Source organism: Triticum dicoccoides, chromosome 3B, assembly GCF_002162155.2.
Source record: "Triticum dicoccoides isolate Atlit2015 ecotype Zavitan chromosome 3B, WEW_v2.0, whole genome shotgun sequence".
NCBI classification, from domain to species: domain Eukaryota; kingdom Viridiplantae; phylum Streptophyta; class Magnoliopsida; order Poales; family Poaceae; genus Triticum; species Triticum dicoccoides.
The window spans coordinates 620,034,198-620,051,072 of NC_041385.1; the positions used below are offsets into that span (position 1 = coordinate 620,034,198).

Here is a 16,875-nt window from a genome sequence, read left to right on the forward strand (position 1 = left end):
TACACAAGAGTTACCGTGTGTTTTTACGTAGGGTATCAGCTATGCACTATGCAACTTATCATGTTATTTATGAAAATGTTTTCGCTGCATATTTCAATTACTTTTGGGGGGGGGGGTGTGGTCAAAGTTCATGTAGACACACAAAGGTAGTTGAAAATTTTGTGTTTTTAATGCGAGAACTTGTAGATCGGGCGTGCCTACTGTTGCTCATTGGGCCATGTGTAAAAGCCTGATGAAGGAAGTAAAACTATAATAGTAAAGAAAATGGTAGTTGGCTAGCACGCTTCACAATTTTGACCACAAGAGTGGTGTGTTCGATTACCCCCCGAAGCGATTAATTTTCAAGAAAAGTTTATATCATATACAGATGTAAAGAAAGTTCATAGTGTATTATCAGACATCAACTAAGGCTAAGTGGGCCAAACTTCCGATGGATTGACCTTTATCATTTGCTTTTTCCTACTCGGATTAGAAATGCTAACTATTACTCCTTCCGTCTAGATGAATAAGAGGGTGCTTGGATACGTTTTAGTCCCATGACTAAAAGTAGTGGGACTAAAACTTGCTAGCCTCACCCATGCTTGGATCCAAATACTAAAGAGACTAAAATCAAATTATTGAACATTTATTATCCTCCAAGCCCTTCAATCCAGAACTCGCATGTGTTAAAGGAGAGGAATTAAATGAGGAGAGAGAGGGCTAATACATATTTTAGTAGGTTTCTTATGACTAAAAACTTTTAGCCTCAAGACTAGTCCTAGCCTCTCTTTAGTCAGGGGTGCTTGGAACTTTAGCCTCTAAAAGAGACTATTGGATCCAAGCACCCTCTAAGTCATCTTAGGTTGTGCATCGTGACTAAAAAGGAAGAAAAACGAGAGAACTTAATATTTATTTGCTAATAAATAGCATTGTATGCAATGAACTAACCACTGCATGTCGTGTTTGTTAGTCTCGAGTCATTGAAAACATGCACGCCTCATATCTCTTATTGATTGATATGTCAAGAAAAAAAACGGGGTGGAAGTTAATGCACCGCGACTAAGTGTTTTGGGATTATTTGATTTTCGTAAGGTGACTTATACACCTAAACGGAGGGGATCTCCCAAGCAACAGGTCATGTGCTTGAATCCCACCCTTCTACTTCTTTTTTTTCACGCCTTAAAAAGAAACGCGGGATTCGTTCGGGAATGGTGCTAAAATCTGAACATTTCGTAATTACAAATTTTGTTTTAAAATTGGCGGCACACTGTTTATGTTATTTTTAGACGTTTAGAATTGTTTCCAGACCTTACATATGAAGTGGCCACTTCTGCAGAAGCACAAACTTTCTTTTCATATTTGCTGCTACATGTCCTGATACAAATTGATATATAGTAAGCTCGACAAAGGGTTTGACAGAAGTTTGATTATATTATATTGCTTTTTCCTTGCCAAAGCAGCAAAAATTAATTGGATGGGCTCACGCGCCTCTGCCTGCTAGTGTTAACAAAAGTCTCATATGCAAACAATGTTGTGATTTGCAAAACCGATAAGTTACAAGTTTTCCCGTTTAGTTCTCCGGAGTAATGAAGAAGAGAAAGAACAATAATGGAAGCGTCCCAAATTGGACATGCATGAAAATCTCGTGCGAACGATCACTGCTTTCTTTCGCTGCTTTCTTTCAGTTTAGAGCAAGTACAATAAGATGATGTAGGCGGGCTGTAAGACATTAAATATTATATTCTTACTTACTTGGAAGAAAGAAAAGAGGAGAGAGAAGAGAAGCGGGCTACTAGTTAACAGCCGGCCTGCAGCACGTGCTCCTACGTACTTTGTGCGAGAGTGGGGTGAGCCATGTATCAACAAAGTAGTACATATTTATATCTAGCTATTATACTTGTTGGCTATAAGCTTGACTATATGTGACATGACAACATCATATAGCCAGCAGCTGGCTATATTATTAACCATGCTCTTATAGGGCTTAATTCAAAAATCTGACAACCCAAGGTAGATGGTGAGTGGTGGAATAATTCTTGTAGTTTGTAAAAGTACTTAATTAATGCACTCGTTTTCCTTAAAAAATTGTATTTAGTAATGCATTGATTGTAATGCATGCATGTTTGGCAAATAAATGACAAAGAAGCTTTAGGCTGTTGTAATGGTAGTATAATAGCTAGTATTATACATGTTAACTAGACAATTTTGATGAGGTGGCATAGAATTAAATGAAGAAAAAAAGGATTGAGCACATATCATGATACTGTATCATAATACTCCCTCCGCACGGTGAAGAGTGTACATCTAGAAATTTTAGGATAAATTATGGAGTTTAGTAAAGAATGCATCGGAAAGGTGCACCCAATGGGCTAAGTGCATGTAGAAATTAAGAAGACCATGTATAGATTGCTATTGGTCTTGATTACCGTGTGATGAGAGAGATGTATGTTTTTCCATTTTAAACTGCATTGAGAAGATAGAAGTACACTCTTTTGTGGACAAATTTTAAAGCTAGATCTACACTCTTCACCGAACGGAGGGAGTAAATACTATGGTAGTATGTGTTATGGATGACAATAAATAAATTACTACACGATACTAACATATGATACTATGCATTAGCAAGGTAGTATCATACACTCGTATTATATGCATGATACTAGTATATAATACTCCTCATTACAACCAGCCTTATATGTATTGATATGTTTTATCATAATCCTTGCATGTAAAAATTTAATGCACATTGAAATATGTACATGTGATGGGAAGAAGTACAAATGAGACTTACAAAACGGAAAAACTGAAATTTTAAGATGAGGCTATAAACCAAAAGCGAGGTAGAAATTGACAACTCGAAAATTACTGCACCATCAATTCAATTTTTTTTACTGCGGCATTCACCTTGGGGTTTTGGCGGGCTTGAACCGCTTATGGTTGTGGTACACAATCGGTTTCCACCATCCTGTTGACTGCTTTAATTAACTCCGGCCTTTGCCTCGCATGCAGCTGCAGAGTCAGGATGCTACAAGAAAGAGCTGCTGGATAGGCCCGTGCCTACTTCTGCATGTCTCTTGTTTCCTTGTGCAGGTGTTGCCCGTTGGCATGCTGGTCAATGTTCATGAGAATGGAAATGCGTCGGGTCTGCGCAACAGAAAGTATTGGAAGTATGATACTCCTGCTTCCGTTGTACCGTGTGGTGTAGTAGCTAGCACATCAGGTGCAGTAAAATGGTAAAATCTGTATTCTTTGTGTATTGTAACTTTAGATTCTTTTCCAAACATATAGTAACTTGTAACTTGATACAAGATTGTTGTAAGAATCAGAATGAGGACGGATGTTATGATTTATATATTTGAAAAAAGGAAATTAAGAGGGGAAATACACTGCTATGCGCTTAGGTTTGACCTGCACGAGATCGAAAGTTAACCATTTTACCACGTTTGGCAGGGTTCCTACCACTCAACTGCGTGGGCAGAGCGTTCGAGGAAAGGTTTTACCACATCAAACTTTTAAAAAGTGCCTCAGCGTTGTAAAGGACCTGTGACATGACCATTTTACCACCCTTAGTACCTTGGTTAAATACCTGAGATATGACTTATTTTTTATCATTAACATATGACTTGTTTTCTATTAACTTATGACTTTATAGAGATTGTTGTAGAATTACAAGGACTGTGCATGCTGTAGACTATTGTTTAAAATCTACGGGCTCTCTCTGGCCTCGTCAGGCTACGCCCTCATCTCCGGTCCCGTGAGGCTAGCTAGGCTCGGGCTCCTTGTCCGCTAGCGCATGTCCACTTGCGCATGTCCGTTACTGGTCAAATCATGAACGTGAATACATCGTGTTCCATTTTGTAGAGCCACACAGACACCGACCGGCACAAGTAGCATCCCCTCGGCGCAATTGCCTCTCCCCTATATAAACACCCATCGACTAGTGTTGTAGTACAGCAAGCATCCACAGCAAGAATAAGCGTAGCATAATGGCAAAATTCTCCAAACCCTTTGCTCACATTTTTGTCAAGGCCGCTGAGGTTTTCTGCTGGTTTCTTGGCGCAGGTTTCCCCATGTTTGTGCTAGTTCTTGCACTCACTAGCTTTGACTCCACCGATGCATCTTCCACACCTCCCAGCCCTAGTCCTCCCTCCCATGCTAGCACCTGCGATGAGGATAAGTTGCAGCGCAACATCTCCATTCTCCTGCGTTATCTAGTTAGCCTTATACTAGCCTCCTTGCTGATGATGGCGTTCGTCCGGGGTGTCGCCGAGGCGGCATCCAAGGATCACGAGCGCGTGGCCGCCAAGGAGGACGCGTACTACAAGGCCGCGTGCGACGCGGCGGAGCAGGCCAAGGACGACCACGACAAGGCCAAGAGCACCGTCGACACGTTGCAGAACCAGCGCGTCGCCCATGCCTCTTTGGCTGTAGCGCGGAGGGAGGAGCAAAGGCTCTCCCAAGAGTCGGTTCGCGCCTCCGCGAATGCTCGGTTCGCACTGCCAAAGGAAGGTATTGCTCGCGTCGATGGGTGGTGGAAAATCTCTGTGCGTGTGGCTTTTTTCTTGGCTGTTGGTTGCTCTTTCTTTGCCGCGGTGATTGCGTCATTCGCATTCTACTACTCCCTGCAGCTAGAGGTGCATTGCGTTAGGGGTGCTACTGAGATCTTCATCTTCGTGATTGTGGGAGCTGTTTCAACAGCCGTGCATGCCTTCTTTGCTTGGATAGCATTGAGCCAGGATTGATGTGCATTTACCTAGTATAGAGCTTGAACCTAATTGGATGCTTGATAGTTAGATGATGTCGTTCGTGCTTCAAAACTGATGCCCATATGTGGGCCAGATCAGTATTAGTTTTGATTAGAGTAGTGTGCTTCAAAACTGATGTCCGTGTGTGGGCGAGATCAGTTAGATTTATGTAATATAGGTTAGATGAATGTTGTTCGTGCTTCAAACCTGATGCCCGTGTGTGGGCGAGATCAGTTAGATTTATGTAACGTAAGTTTAATTTGATGGAATGAAATCGGTTCAAACTCAAGATTTATGTTTTACCTCCGGTTGGTGCATGGGACTTGTGCATTTACATTATTTTTTGCTCGGAGAACGACGGCGGAAGGACTAATTCCATGGCGGAAGGGAAGGGTTGTGTGCGTATTTTCTTTCAACAGAAAGATGGCGCAAAGACCTCCAAAACGGAAAGCGGAGTCACGGGACCCGTTTTGTTAAGACCATTTACTTTGGATTATTTATTTATTTTTTCAATCCATAAACCTGCACCGCCGTGGCGGAAGGAAACCTACCGCCAAACCAGCAATGCCGTCCGCCAGTGATTTTTTTTCTTTCGGATAATAAAGACGGGACCTCGAAGATGGAGGCACCGAGGCCTCTGCTGACGGCTTCTGCCACATGGGTTACTGTCATATGAACCATTCTCCAAGGCACGACTTGATATTAGTTGCATGCTTAATATTAGTACTAGTACAAAATAGTCATGTCCCTCGATGCAAACGACCCCTGTGCGTTGTTTTCTCCGTAAACTCGCTGACCTTTCTATCGCCTGTCAGCCCCTTACCAACAAATCTCATCTCTCGATCGTCTCCTAGAGTAAAGGATCCATGTCATATAGCCAGATTCCACATTTCATATGTCTTCCATTCACATTTTTTTTCTTTTTGTTGGTTCATTCATCTTAATTCCCTTTATCCAAAAAAATGTGTCTTAATTTCATCTAAATGGATTAAATTCTTAGGTTTTTTTTTGACAATTTGAGATTGCTTTTACCACGCTTGCCGCGTGGTGAATTATCAGCTTTTTCGGTGGAACGGCCATTGTTTAATTCCATACCCTGCTTCAACAAAGTTTGATATTACTGATTAAGATAGAATATGGCCATCCTTGATGCAAAGGTTGCTAAAATGGAAGTCCTAATTGAAAGTGAGTGTATATAATTAAGAGTTCAGGTTGCACTTTGTGAACACCCAGATTCTTATAATCCACACTAGAACATAAATGCGCGCGTTGTCGCGTCCGTCTATTTTAAGGGTAAAATTTTAAATTATTAGAGAAAATTAGAATGATAGAAATGTTTGGTAATTTAAGGGGAAAATTGTAACACCTTGGTGGGGCATGTTTAAGTAGGATGTTGGTAAGTGAGATACACAATTTATGCCCATTGCCACTCCTATTCTGATTTGGATTGTTTGACTATTCTATTATTTCCTTATATCTCTTATCTAATCACATGTTCCACCGTTTATTAATCTGCAGCTGGTCTCTAATCAGATGCTATGGCATGCAGGCGTTTGTGCAAGGTCTTCAGCACCAAGCACATGAAGGTGTGTATTGATCTGCTTGTTTGTGTTGAAAGAAAGATATAAAATATTTGACAAAGATATATGAGAGTTGCCAGCTGACAGATAGAGTTTAGCATAAGCAACGCAATCCCCTAGGCAAATGTGAAAACATTCATATTGATGAATTCGAAGCTGGATTCTCAATCTAAACAATCAAGTACAACTGCAGAGATGAAAAAAGTTCCTGACGATATGAAGATGCATCAGCTGCAACATATGTACAGTTATTTGGTGTTAAACGGTATGCCTAACATGGTGATAGTCACAGCTGACCAAAGAGCCATGCCATGTGTAGCCTGTAATCCAACTTGACATATATTTGTATACGTGAATCATTAATAGTAAGAGGCATACAAATCAGTGAGGCACAGTAAGAGGCATGTCTTGAAAAAGGAACAGTGAGAGGCACCTCACCGGGCTCTCAGCTTTGCTGATTTGGACAACAAGCTTCAAACTGGAGAGAAGAAAAATCCTTTGTCAATTTAACAAAATAATTCCAAAATACAAATGGAGTAACTAAATAATAGAAGAACATGTGAATGGGACATAAAAAGTTCTTGATCCCAGGCGATGAGAAGGTTGTAGAGTCATGGTATTACACTATTGTCGACTTTGGTGCTGTACATCTCAATTTGAATATAGAAGATGAAGGGGATGACGTTCTTGGGGATGGCTAGTTCAAACATCATTTATGTGAAGATCTCGTCAGCCTGAAACTACGTATGCCTCATGCAGTAGTGGAGTCCGTTGGCGAAGCGGAAGGACTCTGAGATCGTGAAGCACGTGCAAGAATGAATTCATCAAGTGTACGTGGCGGCTAGGGAGCCGGCGATGCCTACCTAAGGTGGGAGTGCTCTTTTTGTGTTGCGAGCATGCGTGATCTAAGGCCGGCCATAGTGGAGTTAACATAAGTAGTATTATGCACTTGGCACTCGCAAACATGTTTATATGGCAGGTAACTAAAGAAGAGAGAGATGGTTATAGTAACATAGGTAGATACCGTAACATAATAAATGTGATGCTACTATGTGTCATGCATGACAATAAATGAGACCATCTATAATACTATGCACTATGGATGTAGTATTATACACTAGTATCATATGCATGATAGTAGTATATGGTACTCCCCACTATGACCAGCCTAATGCTTAGGCCTTGGCCTTGTAGTTTGCTCGCTGCCCGGCTTTGAACCCTTCAAACTCTTTATCTCGTTGCGCCTTGGGCTTTTGGTTTATGTCATGTTCGATCGGTTGCTACTCTGCCTGTCGTGTGGGCTTTATTAATTTAAAGCCGGACGCTTCTAGCGTCTTCATTTAAAAAACTACGTACGTGGCCACTAAGGCAAGCACTCCGATTATGTGCTTATGGAGCTAGCCATTGTTGAGAAAATATCTTGTGCTCCGAACGGTTTGGTGCTACGGCTGCTCCCTGCATAGTCCACACGTTAGATGCGAAATAAAGGGACCGGATGAAATCCAAACGCCCCTCCTTTCAAAATTTGCAAAGATCACCTCATGTAAGTACAAAATAGCCCAAACGTTACTCCAATGTGCTGCCCCAAGTTAGAAACAGAACAAACGCGGGATACAGAGATGAGGTGTCGGGTCGCCGGCGGCGGACCTCACCGTGTGCTGCCTTATGACCTCGCCGTGTTCCGAAATCCAGCAGATAGCACGCCCCATCCCCGGCCCGCCGTTCTCCACCTCGGCTCCAACACCTCACCACACCCGACGCCTACCACCGTCATCCGTCGACGGCTAGATCCGCCATCCGTGAATGCCTAGCTCCGCTATTCGCCGAGACCGGAGAAGGGAACTCCAGCCTTCAGGTATCCTTTTGGATGTTACAACCTTGTAATTTATTGTGTATTTTGCTTCTAAACCATCATCCCCTATGTGTTGGATGTTTTAGATGTATATAATCCTATCTGATTAAACTGGGATGATATCTCTCTGTATCAGGGCGTAGGAAAAATAATTACTGAAATAACTTGCTCTATTTTGCTTAGACTTCTAATTTGAGCAAATTAGGTAGAGAAAAATGTCATCAACCTGTGGCCTGAGATGAGTTCAAAGTAATTTTATCTACTTGTTCAAGTGCCTGAATATGAAGTGCTTGTTGGCACAAGACTAAGATTCATTAACACTTGTATGTGCCTCACTCATTTCTAAGAGTTCTCCCTATGTTAGGTATTTTCATCGAAATCAATGCGATTGTAGTTTTGGTTTAGTGAATTAAATTTATTAGCTCTTTGGTCTTCCTCATTCAGGTGTAAAATAATAGATCCTCATATTGTTCTGCAAGTAGATTACTCTGGATTTTGAACAATGTTAAGTAGAAAGTGTACTTACAGTGTCTAACCGAACTTCGTGAAGCCATTACAAGTTCATCTTCCAAGAGCTTCTTTTGGGATCTAGATCCGTATTGTGTACTATTTAGGTTAGGTGATAGACCAGAGCTTTGTTTCACTTCTCAACAAAGTTTCCGTTATATGGTCCACTTGAACCCACCCGGGGGGGGGGGGGGTTATGGCATCCATCTCCGAGAAGTAAGCAAGGTCGTTGTGTAAGCCAGGAGTGTATGCGATTGGACACAGAGGTGATCTACTTAGTTTCAACAGAATGCAGTGAACTTAAAAAAAAACGGTTTTGTTTTAATTTAAATAGGCTTAGCACTGCATACCACTTCTGAACACCTTGGTCTTGATGTTGCATGAATTTGTATAGCTGACGCAGTCTATTTAATGTACCATATGGTTGCATTCTGTTTTCAGAAATTCAGTTATGTTTTACCTACAATAGGCTCAACATTGCAGAACACTTGATTCTGAACACCCTTGTCTTGATGTGTATATGACTTGGTAATAGCTGATGTAGTCCATGTCATGTACTATATAAGTTTGCTCTGTATTTTAAACAAATTAGTTGTGCTTTACTTCCAGTATGCTCAACATCACAAACACTTGAACCTGAATGTCCCGGTCTCTATGTGTACATGAATTGGTATGTTGATGTAGTCTAAGTATATTTTTGTACTTTCTACTAGACTCCAGTAGCGATGGTTCCGATGAAGATTTCAGGAACTTCCTTGGCGACAGTGACAATGCCTACTGAAGAGGGTGAAGCGACACCCAGGCACCATCTTTTGGTTCCCAATAACGAATGTTTATAGCAGCAATGATATGTATGAAGATTATCTCCATACATATTTTCAGGCCGCACAAGTCTCAGGCTCTAGTTATTTTTGGCACCATGTAAACAAGAATGTACACTTGCCAAAAAATAAAATAGTATGCAGCATTTTTGGTACTTCAGATGGGTGATTGTTGTACAGTTCATGTGCATGCTTGCGATGCTCCAATGTAAAATAGTATGCATGTTCTTGAATGGAAGCATCTAAAGAAATGTGTTCAAAGATCTTTGGTTTGGTACAGTACAGAACATCATTGCAGTAGTTATTTATAAAGTTGTTTCTCTCATACTTAATACCCCTATTATAGAGTTAGTAACTGTTGAGCAATGAACAATCATGCAATAGTTACATAGCCGATACAAGAGCACAGGTGAGAAGACATGGCACAGTAGACGGAATTCAGCTAGACTTCAAGGACCGTTTTGCAAAATGTACCTGCAGTTCCCATTGCCCCACATCCTGTCCCTCTCTTTTTAATCCAATGGCTCAGGTTGGATCGGAGTACCTGGTGCACCAGTTCATCTGGTGCACAAGATACGTTCTCAGCCATTGTTGACGATGCCCATGGGGAGCTACTCCGGCACAAGTAATTCGCTGGTCAAGTCAAGCAATCAGGCTGGAAGGTGCACACATTGAACTGGGCTAGCTGCGAATGATTGGGCCCAGTGGGCGTTCCACCAGTAAAGCCCGATTACTCACCGAACGCCTTACTCGTTCCGAGGAGCTGCGGCCCGGGTAATGGTGCCCCGAGCGGTGTGCGTACGTGATTTCTGACACGGCCAAACTAATCCGGAGCATACATGATGGGATCCGACGACTGATAACGTCAAATCGCTGTGGAAGGTCATAGCTGGCTCTTATTTCCTGTTTCTCAATGTCCAAAACGGAGAAATCAAAGCCAATCATCTTAGATCTTAGGCGCTATGGATTGTGTGGACAATCACCGCACGACAGTACTTCCTCACCAAATCTGTTGTATTTTATACTGTTTTTTTAAGATGCTACGACGGGCTTACGCCATCCTGAATCATTTTTATTATAGATAAGATTGAGATACAACACGACGGTTACAACAGATATCACCCGACACATAGGAGAAGGAACCAGGAACAACAGAAAGAATAAGGAATAAGGAACAACAGAAAAAGAACCAGAAGCGAGCTACGACAAGCAACCAACACCAAGAAATTAGCATCCATCACCACCAGTGGACCGAGAAGAGAGGGAACTAGTTTTGTTGGATCCGTCGAAAGGAGATCCGACACCGAGAAGACGTAGAGAAGAAGCTGCCTGCTACCATGCGATCTATGCACCTTGAAGAGCTAGGAGATCGTAGCCACCATCGAAGAGCATCTTGCTACCTAGGAACGTCACGACAGAGAGAGCCACAAACCGCGTCGAAAGCCAATTTTCCGACAAGATAGTCCTACACCTCCTCTGGGCCACACCACGACCACCATCATAAATAGAGAGAACCATAGCACTCTGCAGGCCACCAAACCTCAAATGCCATCGAAGGGTGCCAAACACCGAAACCTCACCGCCGCCACGAGCCCCAAAATGAGAGGTCAACCATCAACATAGGATGAACAAGGTACTGGTCGCCGCCCCAGAGCACCTCCACCGCCACCGCCCTACAATCCAGCAACCTGAACCAACACTCCGACCCAGACATCAGACGACCAACCGCGGATCCCTGGCTCCTGAAATGACGCCCCCAAGGGGGAAACAACATTGAAGATGTCGTCGTCGTCCGATCCAAAGGAGGATCTGAGACTTTTGTTCGAAGCACAGAGAAATAGCCGGCAACGGTATCTCCCAAATGATGCCTTCACGAAGGGACACGGCGCCAGAAGACGTCGTCATCATCGTTTTTGATGAGGTCGGCAATAGGTGATGTGAACCGGGGACCCGATCTTTTGATGAGAGGGAGATAACTACGATTTTTGTGGGACTTGACCCTCACGATCCGGCTACCAGCCGTACTGGGAGAACCGTACACGACTGATATCCACGGCAATCACGGAACCAACTCCACGGTCTTATCGACCGAGCGAACGACGCGATTGACATATCCACGAAGGATTTTTCCTGCAACCAAATTGAAGAACATGCAAGAAAATAATAGCCAAGCAATCTGAAATTGCGAATATGCTAGATGGAATAATCTCACAAGATGGAATTTGGGGTTCCGATAGGATGTCTTGACGGTCGCACTAGTCGCTTCGAGCGAAGACAAATAAAAATAGTTAAAGCTAAACTTCTTTAAACAAAACCCGAGTATAAACCTAACCTAGACTAGCTATTTGTTAAAGCGATGCAGCCGAGTCGGTCCGCTGTACCCGGGTCGTACAAAGGCTGGACACTGTATGACGATGTAGTTTGCTTCGGCTGGCCCATCGTGGTGTAAGTCTTCGAACCCAACACGTTACTCCTTGTCCATGTAGGCAAAATAACTTTTATTTGACTCTTGTGGCGTTGGCTTCTTGACTTGTGCATGTTGGATGAGATGGATGGTTCGCTGGTGGAGGGCATGCATGCAACGACGATGGAGGGCAGGCATGCAAAGATGGCTGCTCCTCTTTAATTAATTCCTTGATTTCTTTATTCCTAAGTATAAATAAACCAAAACATGAGTGTGACATCGTATTCTCGTCAGTTAAATCATACGTGCAAATGAACGAACAAATGAACGATAGTAACTGTCTATTTATTTGTCTCGTATACATTCTAGTCATAGGTCCAGGTGCAATTGTGTCAGCGTTGTCTCACGTAATATGTGTAGATGTATTCATTGTAGCTATGTTCAGAGCATGCTCCCTTTCTTGAAAACAAAGCCGTCCTCAGCTTTCATCTATCTAAAACACATCATAGAGAAAAAGCAAAAATAGATGCAACATATATAGGGTGTTCCAAAGGCATTAGCTCATGAGGATGTGATAAATTTGTAAAAGTTTTCTCATGTCAGAGCATAACATCATGAATATCTGTAGGATCGAAAGTATGTCTAGAGGGGGGGGGGTTGATTAAACTACTTGACCAAATAAAAATCTATCATTTTCCCAATTTTAGTTCTTGGCAGATTTTAGCAACTTTGCACAAGTCAAGCAATCTTAACACAATTCAAGCAAGCATGCAAAGAGTATATGAGCAGCGGAAAGTAAAGCATGCAACTTGCAAGAATGTAAAGAGAAGGGTTTGGATAGTGCAAACGCAATAGGAGACACAGATGTTTTTGTCGTGGTTCCGATAGGTAGTGCTATCGTACATCCATGTTGATGGAGACTTCAACCCACGAAGGGTAACGGCTGCGCGAGTCCACGGAGGGCTCCACCTACTAAGGGTCCACGAAGAAGCAACCTTGTCTATCCCACCATGGCCGTCGCCCACGAAGGACTTGCCTCACTAGAGGTAGATCTTCACGAAGTAGGCGATCTCCTTGCCCTTACAAACTCCTTGGTTCAACTCCACAATCTTGTCGGAGGCTCCCAAGTGACACCTAGCCAATCTAGGAGACACCACTCTCCAAGAAGTAACAAATGGTGTGTTGATGATGAACTCCTTGCTCTTGTGCTTCAAATGATAGTCTCCCCAACACTCAACTCTCTCTCACAGGATTTGGTGGAAAGAAGATTTGAGTGGAAAGCAACTTAAGGAAGGCTAGAGATCAAGATTCATATGGTAGGAATGAAATATCTTGGTCTGAACACAAGTGTAGGTGGTTCTCTTTCAGAAAATGTATGTTGGAAGTGTAGGCATGTTCTGATGGATCTCTTCATGAATGAAGAGTGGGTGGAGGGGTATATATAGCCTCCACACAAAATCTAACAGTTACACACAACTTACCAATCTCGGTGGAACCGAATTGAGAAACTCGGTCGGACCGATTTAGCAAATCATGTGACCGTTAGGATTTTCGGTGGGACCGACATGCAACTCGGTAGGACCGATATGGTTAGGGTTAGGGCATAATGTAGTCTCGTGAGACCGATTACACAAACTCGGTGGGACCGATTTTGGTGATGGACACACAGAGGGTTGGTCAGGCAAACTCGATGGGACCGATTCGCTCATCTCGGTAAGACCGAAACGTTACGAAAAGGAAACAGAGAGTTTGCATTGTAATCCCGGTGGGACCGATCGCTCATCTCGGTTTGACCGAAACGTTACGAATGGAAACAGAGAGATTACAACCCCATCTCGGTGAGACCGAGATCCCTATAGGTGAGATCGATTTGCCTAGGGTTTGGGGCAGTGGCTATGACATTTGAACTCGGTGGCGCCGGATAGGAAGAATCGGTGGGGCCGAGTTGAACTTTTGGTTTGGGTCATATGTGGATATGAGAAAGTAGTTGAGGGCTTTGGAGCATATCACTAAGCATTTTGAGCAAGAGCCTCATTAAGCAACACCTCATCCCCTCTTGATAGTATTGGCTTTTCCTAAAGACTCAATGTGATCTTGGATCACTAAAATAGAAAAAGTAGAGTCTTGTGCTTTGCGCTTGAGCCAATCCTTTTGTCCCTAGTAGTTTGAGGGATCCACTTTTCTCATCCATGCCATGCCAATCATTGAGCTTTCCTGAAATATTTATCTTGAAGTAGCATTAGCTCAATAAGATATATGTTGTTAGGAATTACCAAAACCACCCTGGGATAGTTGCACTTTCAATCTCCCCCTTTTTGGTAATTGATGACAACATATAGATCAAAGCTTCGACAAATGATAATAAGATTGAAAAACATTGTCGCTTTGAGAAGTACGTGAAAAGTAAGAGCTCCCCCTAAATTTTTGCATTATTTAAAATTTCCTTTGGACTGCAAATGCACAAAGAGTTAGAATCATGGGTTACTCTTCCATGTCACATACATCTTGGTGGAGCGCTCAAAATGCTAATAATTAAATACATGCACTCATCACCAAGCAAAGTGAATGATTATATAGGGATATAAAATGATAATGTCATCCAACAAGCATTAAGGTAGCATATGATCACACATGACCATCCAAGTATCTCACAAAAGGCATAGAGTATCAAGCAAACAAGCAAGTAACAAAGTTCAACCACCAAAAAGACAAGAGAGACCAAAAGCAACACTCTCTCTCAAAGCCTATGATCTATACATTTTCTCCCCCTTTGGCAACAAGTTACCAAAAAGTTCATAAAAAATGCATAGTGCTAAACGACTCTCAGGATTGGTCTTCATGGGATGGTGTAGAGATGGCTCCTTGGACAAAGACTTCTCTTGATGTAGCTAGAGCTGGTGGAGAGGGTGCTGGAGCTGGATGCACTGAAGTTGTAGCTGGTGCAGATGATGTAGCTCTGGTGTCTGGAACAGGCACAACAACAGATCTCTGTCCTCTGGGCACTCTAGCAAAAGCATCAGTAGTTGACTTGCCCTTCTTCTGCTCCACATCCTCCTAAAGTTGCACAACTGCAGTCTGGATCTCAGTAACTTTGACATCAAGAGCATAAAACTTCTGCTCTATTATTCTCCCCAAGCTCTCCTGGTTTTGAGTCAGGGTGGCCAAGCCCTTCTCAATCCTCAGAGTGGAGGCAATCAAGTAGCCAAGCTGATCTTGCTTGCTCTTCAGGAAAATCTGAGATGCCTCTTCAGCAGTTGGCATCTTAGCAGCCTTCACAGCCCTTGCCTTCTCCTTCTTCTCCTGTGCTTGCACAGAAGATGGTTCATTCTCATCCATCACAACAGTGTTGTGCTCAAAATCAGGGTAGATGGGCAAGTGTTCCTTGTCCAGGAGATATGCGCCAGTGCCCATCTTGGAGTTTATAAGCTCCTGAATCTGTGGGGCATACCCACAACTCCTCTTCTGATCAGCAGCAGTCCTTTTGATTGTTTCACAATCAGGCTCATGACTTTGAACTTCTGAGGCACATCAAATATATGGAGCAGATTAATTGCATGACCTTTGATCATCTTGTGATCAACTGACTTGGGCAGCAAAGTATGCCTTAAAATCCAGTTGATAGTGGGCAGTCCTGACAACAGATAGTGTACAGATCCAAACTTGTGTATCTCAAGTGCAGCATCTGGGATCTCTCTGTACATGTGAGCCATGGAGTTGTGATCTTTCTTCTTCTTGGCATAGACATCCAAGTCATCCTCATTCTCCTTTGGAGCATTGATCAATTCAGACCATTCCTCAACTGTTGACTGGTACCTGGTACCCTCAGACATCCAGACTATCCTCCCATCTGGATAGAAATGAGCTGTGGAGTAGAACTACATAGTGAGCTCATCATTCCACTTTGTGAGCTTCTGCCCAACAAAGTCTACTACTCCACAAGACTTGAAACTGTCATAAACTCCAGGATAGTGATCTTCATTCTTCCTGATGTACTCCCAATCAACCCATCTCATGTCACAGACTATGGGCTTCTTGTCAAGTAGCACTGTCTCATAGAAATCCTGTTGTTCCTTAGTATGGAACCTGTAGTCCACATCAGTTCTTCTCCTGTGCATAGGGGTCAGTCAATCTCCACTGTCTCAGACCTGCATCCTTCCTGAGCTTCATGTCTTCTGCAACTGGGTGAGCATCATTATATGATCTAGGATCTTGGGCTTCAGCTTTCTCAAGACAAGTGAGTCTTCATCTTCTTCTTCAGCAGCTTCAGTCATTGGGGCCTTGTTCTTCTCTGTAGCTGGGATACTCCTGGTGTTCCTCTTGGGTGCAGACTTGGGTTTTGGAGCAGCAGCTTTGGGAGCATCTTTGGGCTTAGATGGAGCAGCCCCTGATCTTATAGCATCTCCCATCAGCTTTTGAGCTTTAGGTGCTAGTGCAGCAACCTCTTCCTCTTCATCTTCAGAGTCTCTCCTCATAGAGGGCTTGCCAAGTACCTTGGCAGTAGTGGTTCTGACTCTCTTCTTCTTTTCTTGGCCAACAGCTTCATCTTCAGACTCAATGGTGAACTTCATGGTTTCACCAGTGCCAACCTTCCTAGGTTTGGAAGTGGGAATTCTCCTTGCAGGTGCCTTCTTCTGCATCCCTGGCTTAGTGGTGGCAGCTGTGCCATATTCCTTCTTCAGTACTTTCTTCTTTGAGGTGGCCTCATCCTCAACAGCCACATAGTCCTCATCCTCAGAATCTGAGGTCTTCTTGTTTCTGGCCCTGGTGGCTGCCTTTGGCAAGTTGCTGGGTGTGCTCCTGCTGCCATCATCATAGCTTCTAGAGGGACTAGTGCCCTCACTCATCTGAACTTCTTCCTCAGACTTGTTCTAACTGTCACTCTGATCTGACAGGATGCAAACTCTGACAGCAGACCATGTGAATAGATATAGATGAGGTAGAGTGGATGAGCATAAAAAAGTGCAGAGGTTTTTGCAAAACAATTGAG

At 43.0% G+C, this 16,875-nt stretch overlaps 1 protein-coding gene and 1 long non-coding RNA gene across 2 annotated transcripts; both read left to right on the top strand.

Moving 5' to 3' along the window:
• Positions 1-3,875: 3,875 nt before the first annotated feature.
• LOC119281681 lies at positions 3,876-5,013 on the top strand. Its single transcript, XM_037562146.1, has 2 exons — positions 3,876-4,488; positions 4,608-5,013. The coding sequence occupies exons 1-2, from the start codon at positions 3,966-3,968 to the stop codon at positions 4,625-4,627; spliced, it is 543 nt and encodes a 180-aa protein (XP_037418043.1). The 5' UTR covers positions 3,876-3,965; the 3' UTR covers positions 4,628-5,013.
• A 2,853-nt stretch (positions 5,014-7,866) lies between these two features.
• On the top strand, positions 7,867-9,747 carry LOC119277472. The gene is made up of 2 exons (XR_005137144.1): positions 7,867-8,159; positions 9,377-9,747. It is a non-coding gene; the product is annotated as an uncharacterized LOC119277472 (long non-coding RNA).
• Positions 9,748-16,875: the final 7,128 nt, after the last annotated feature.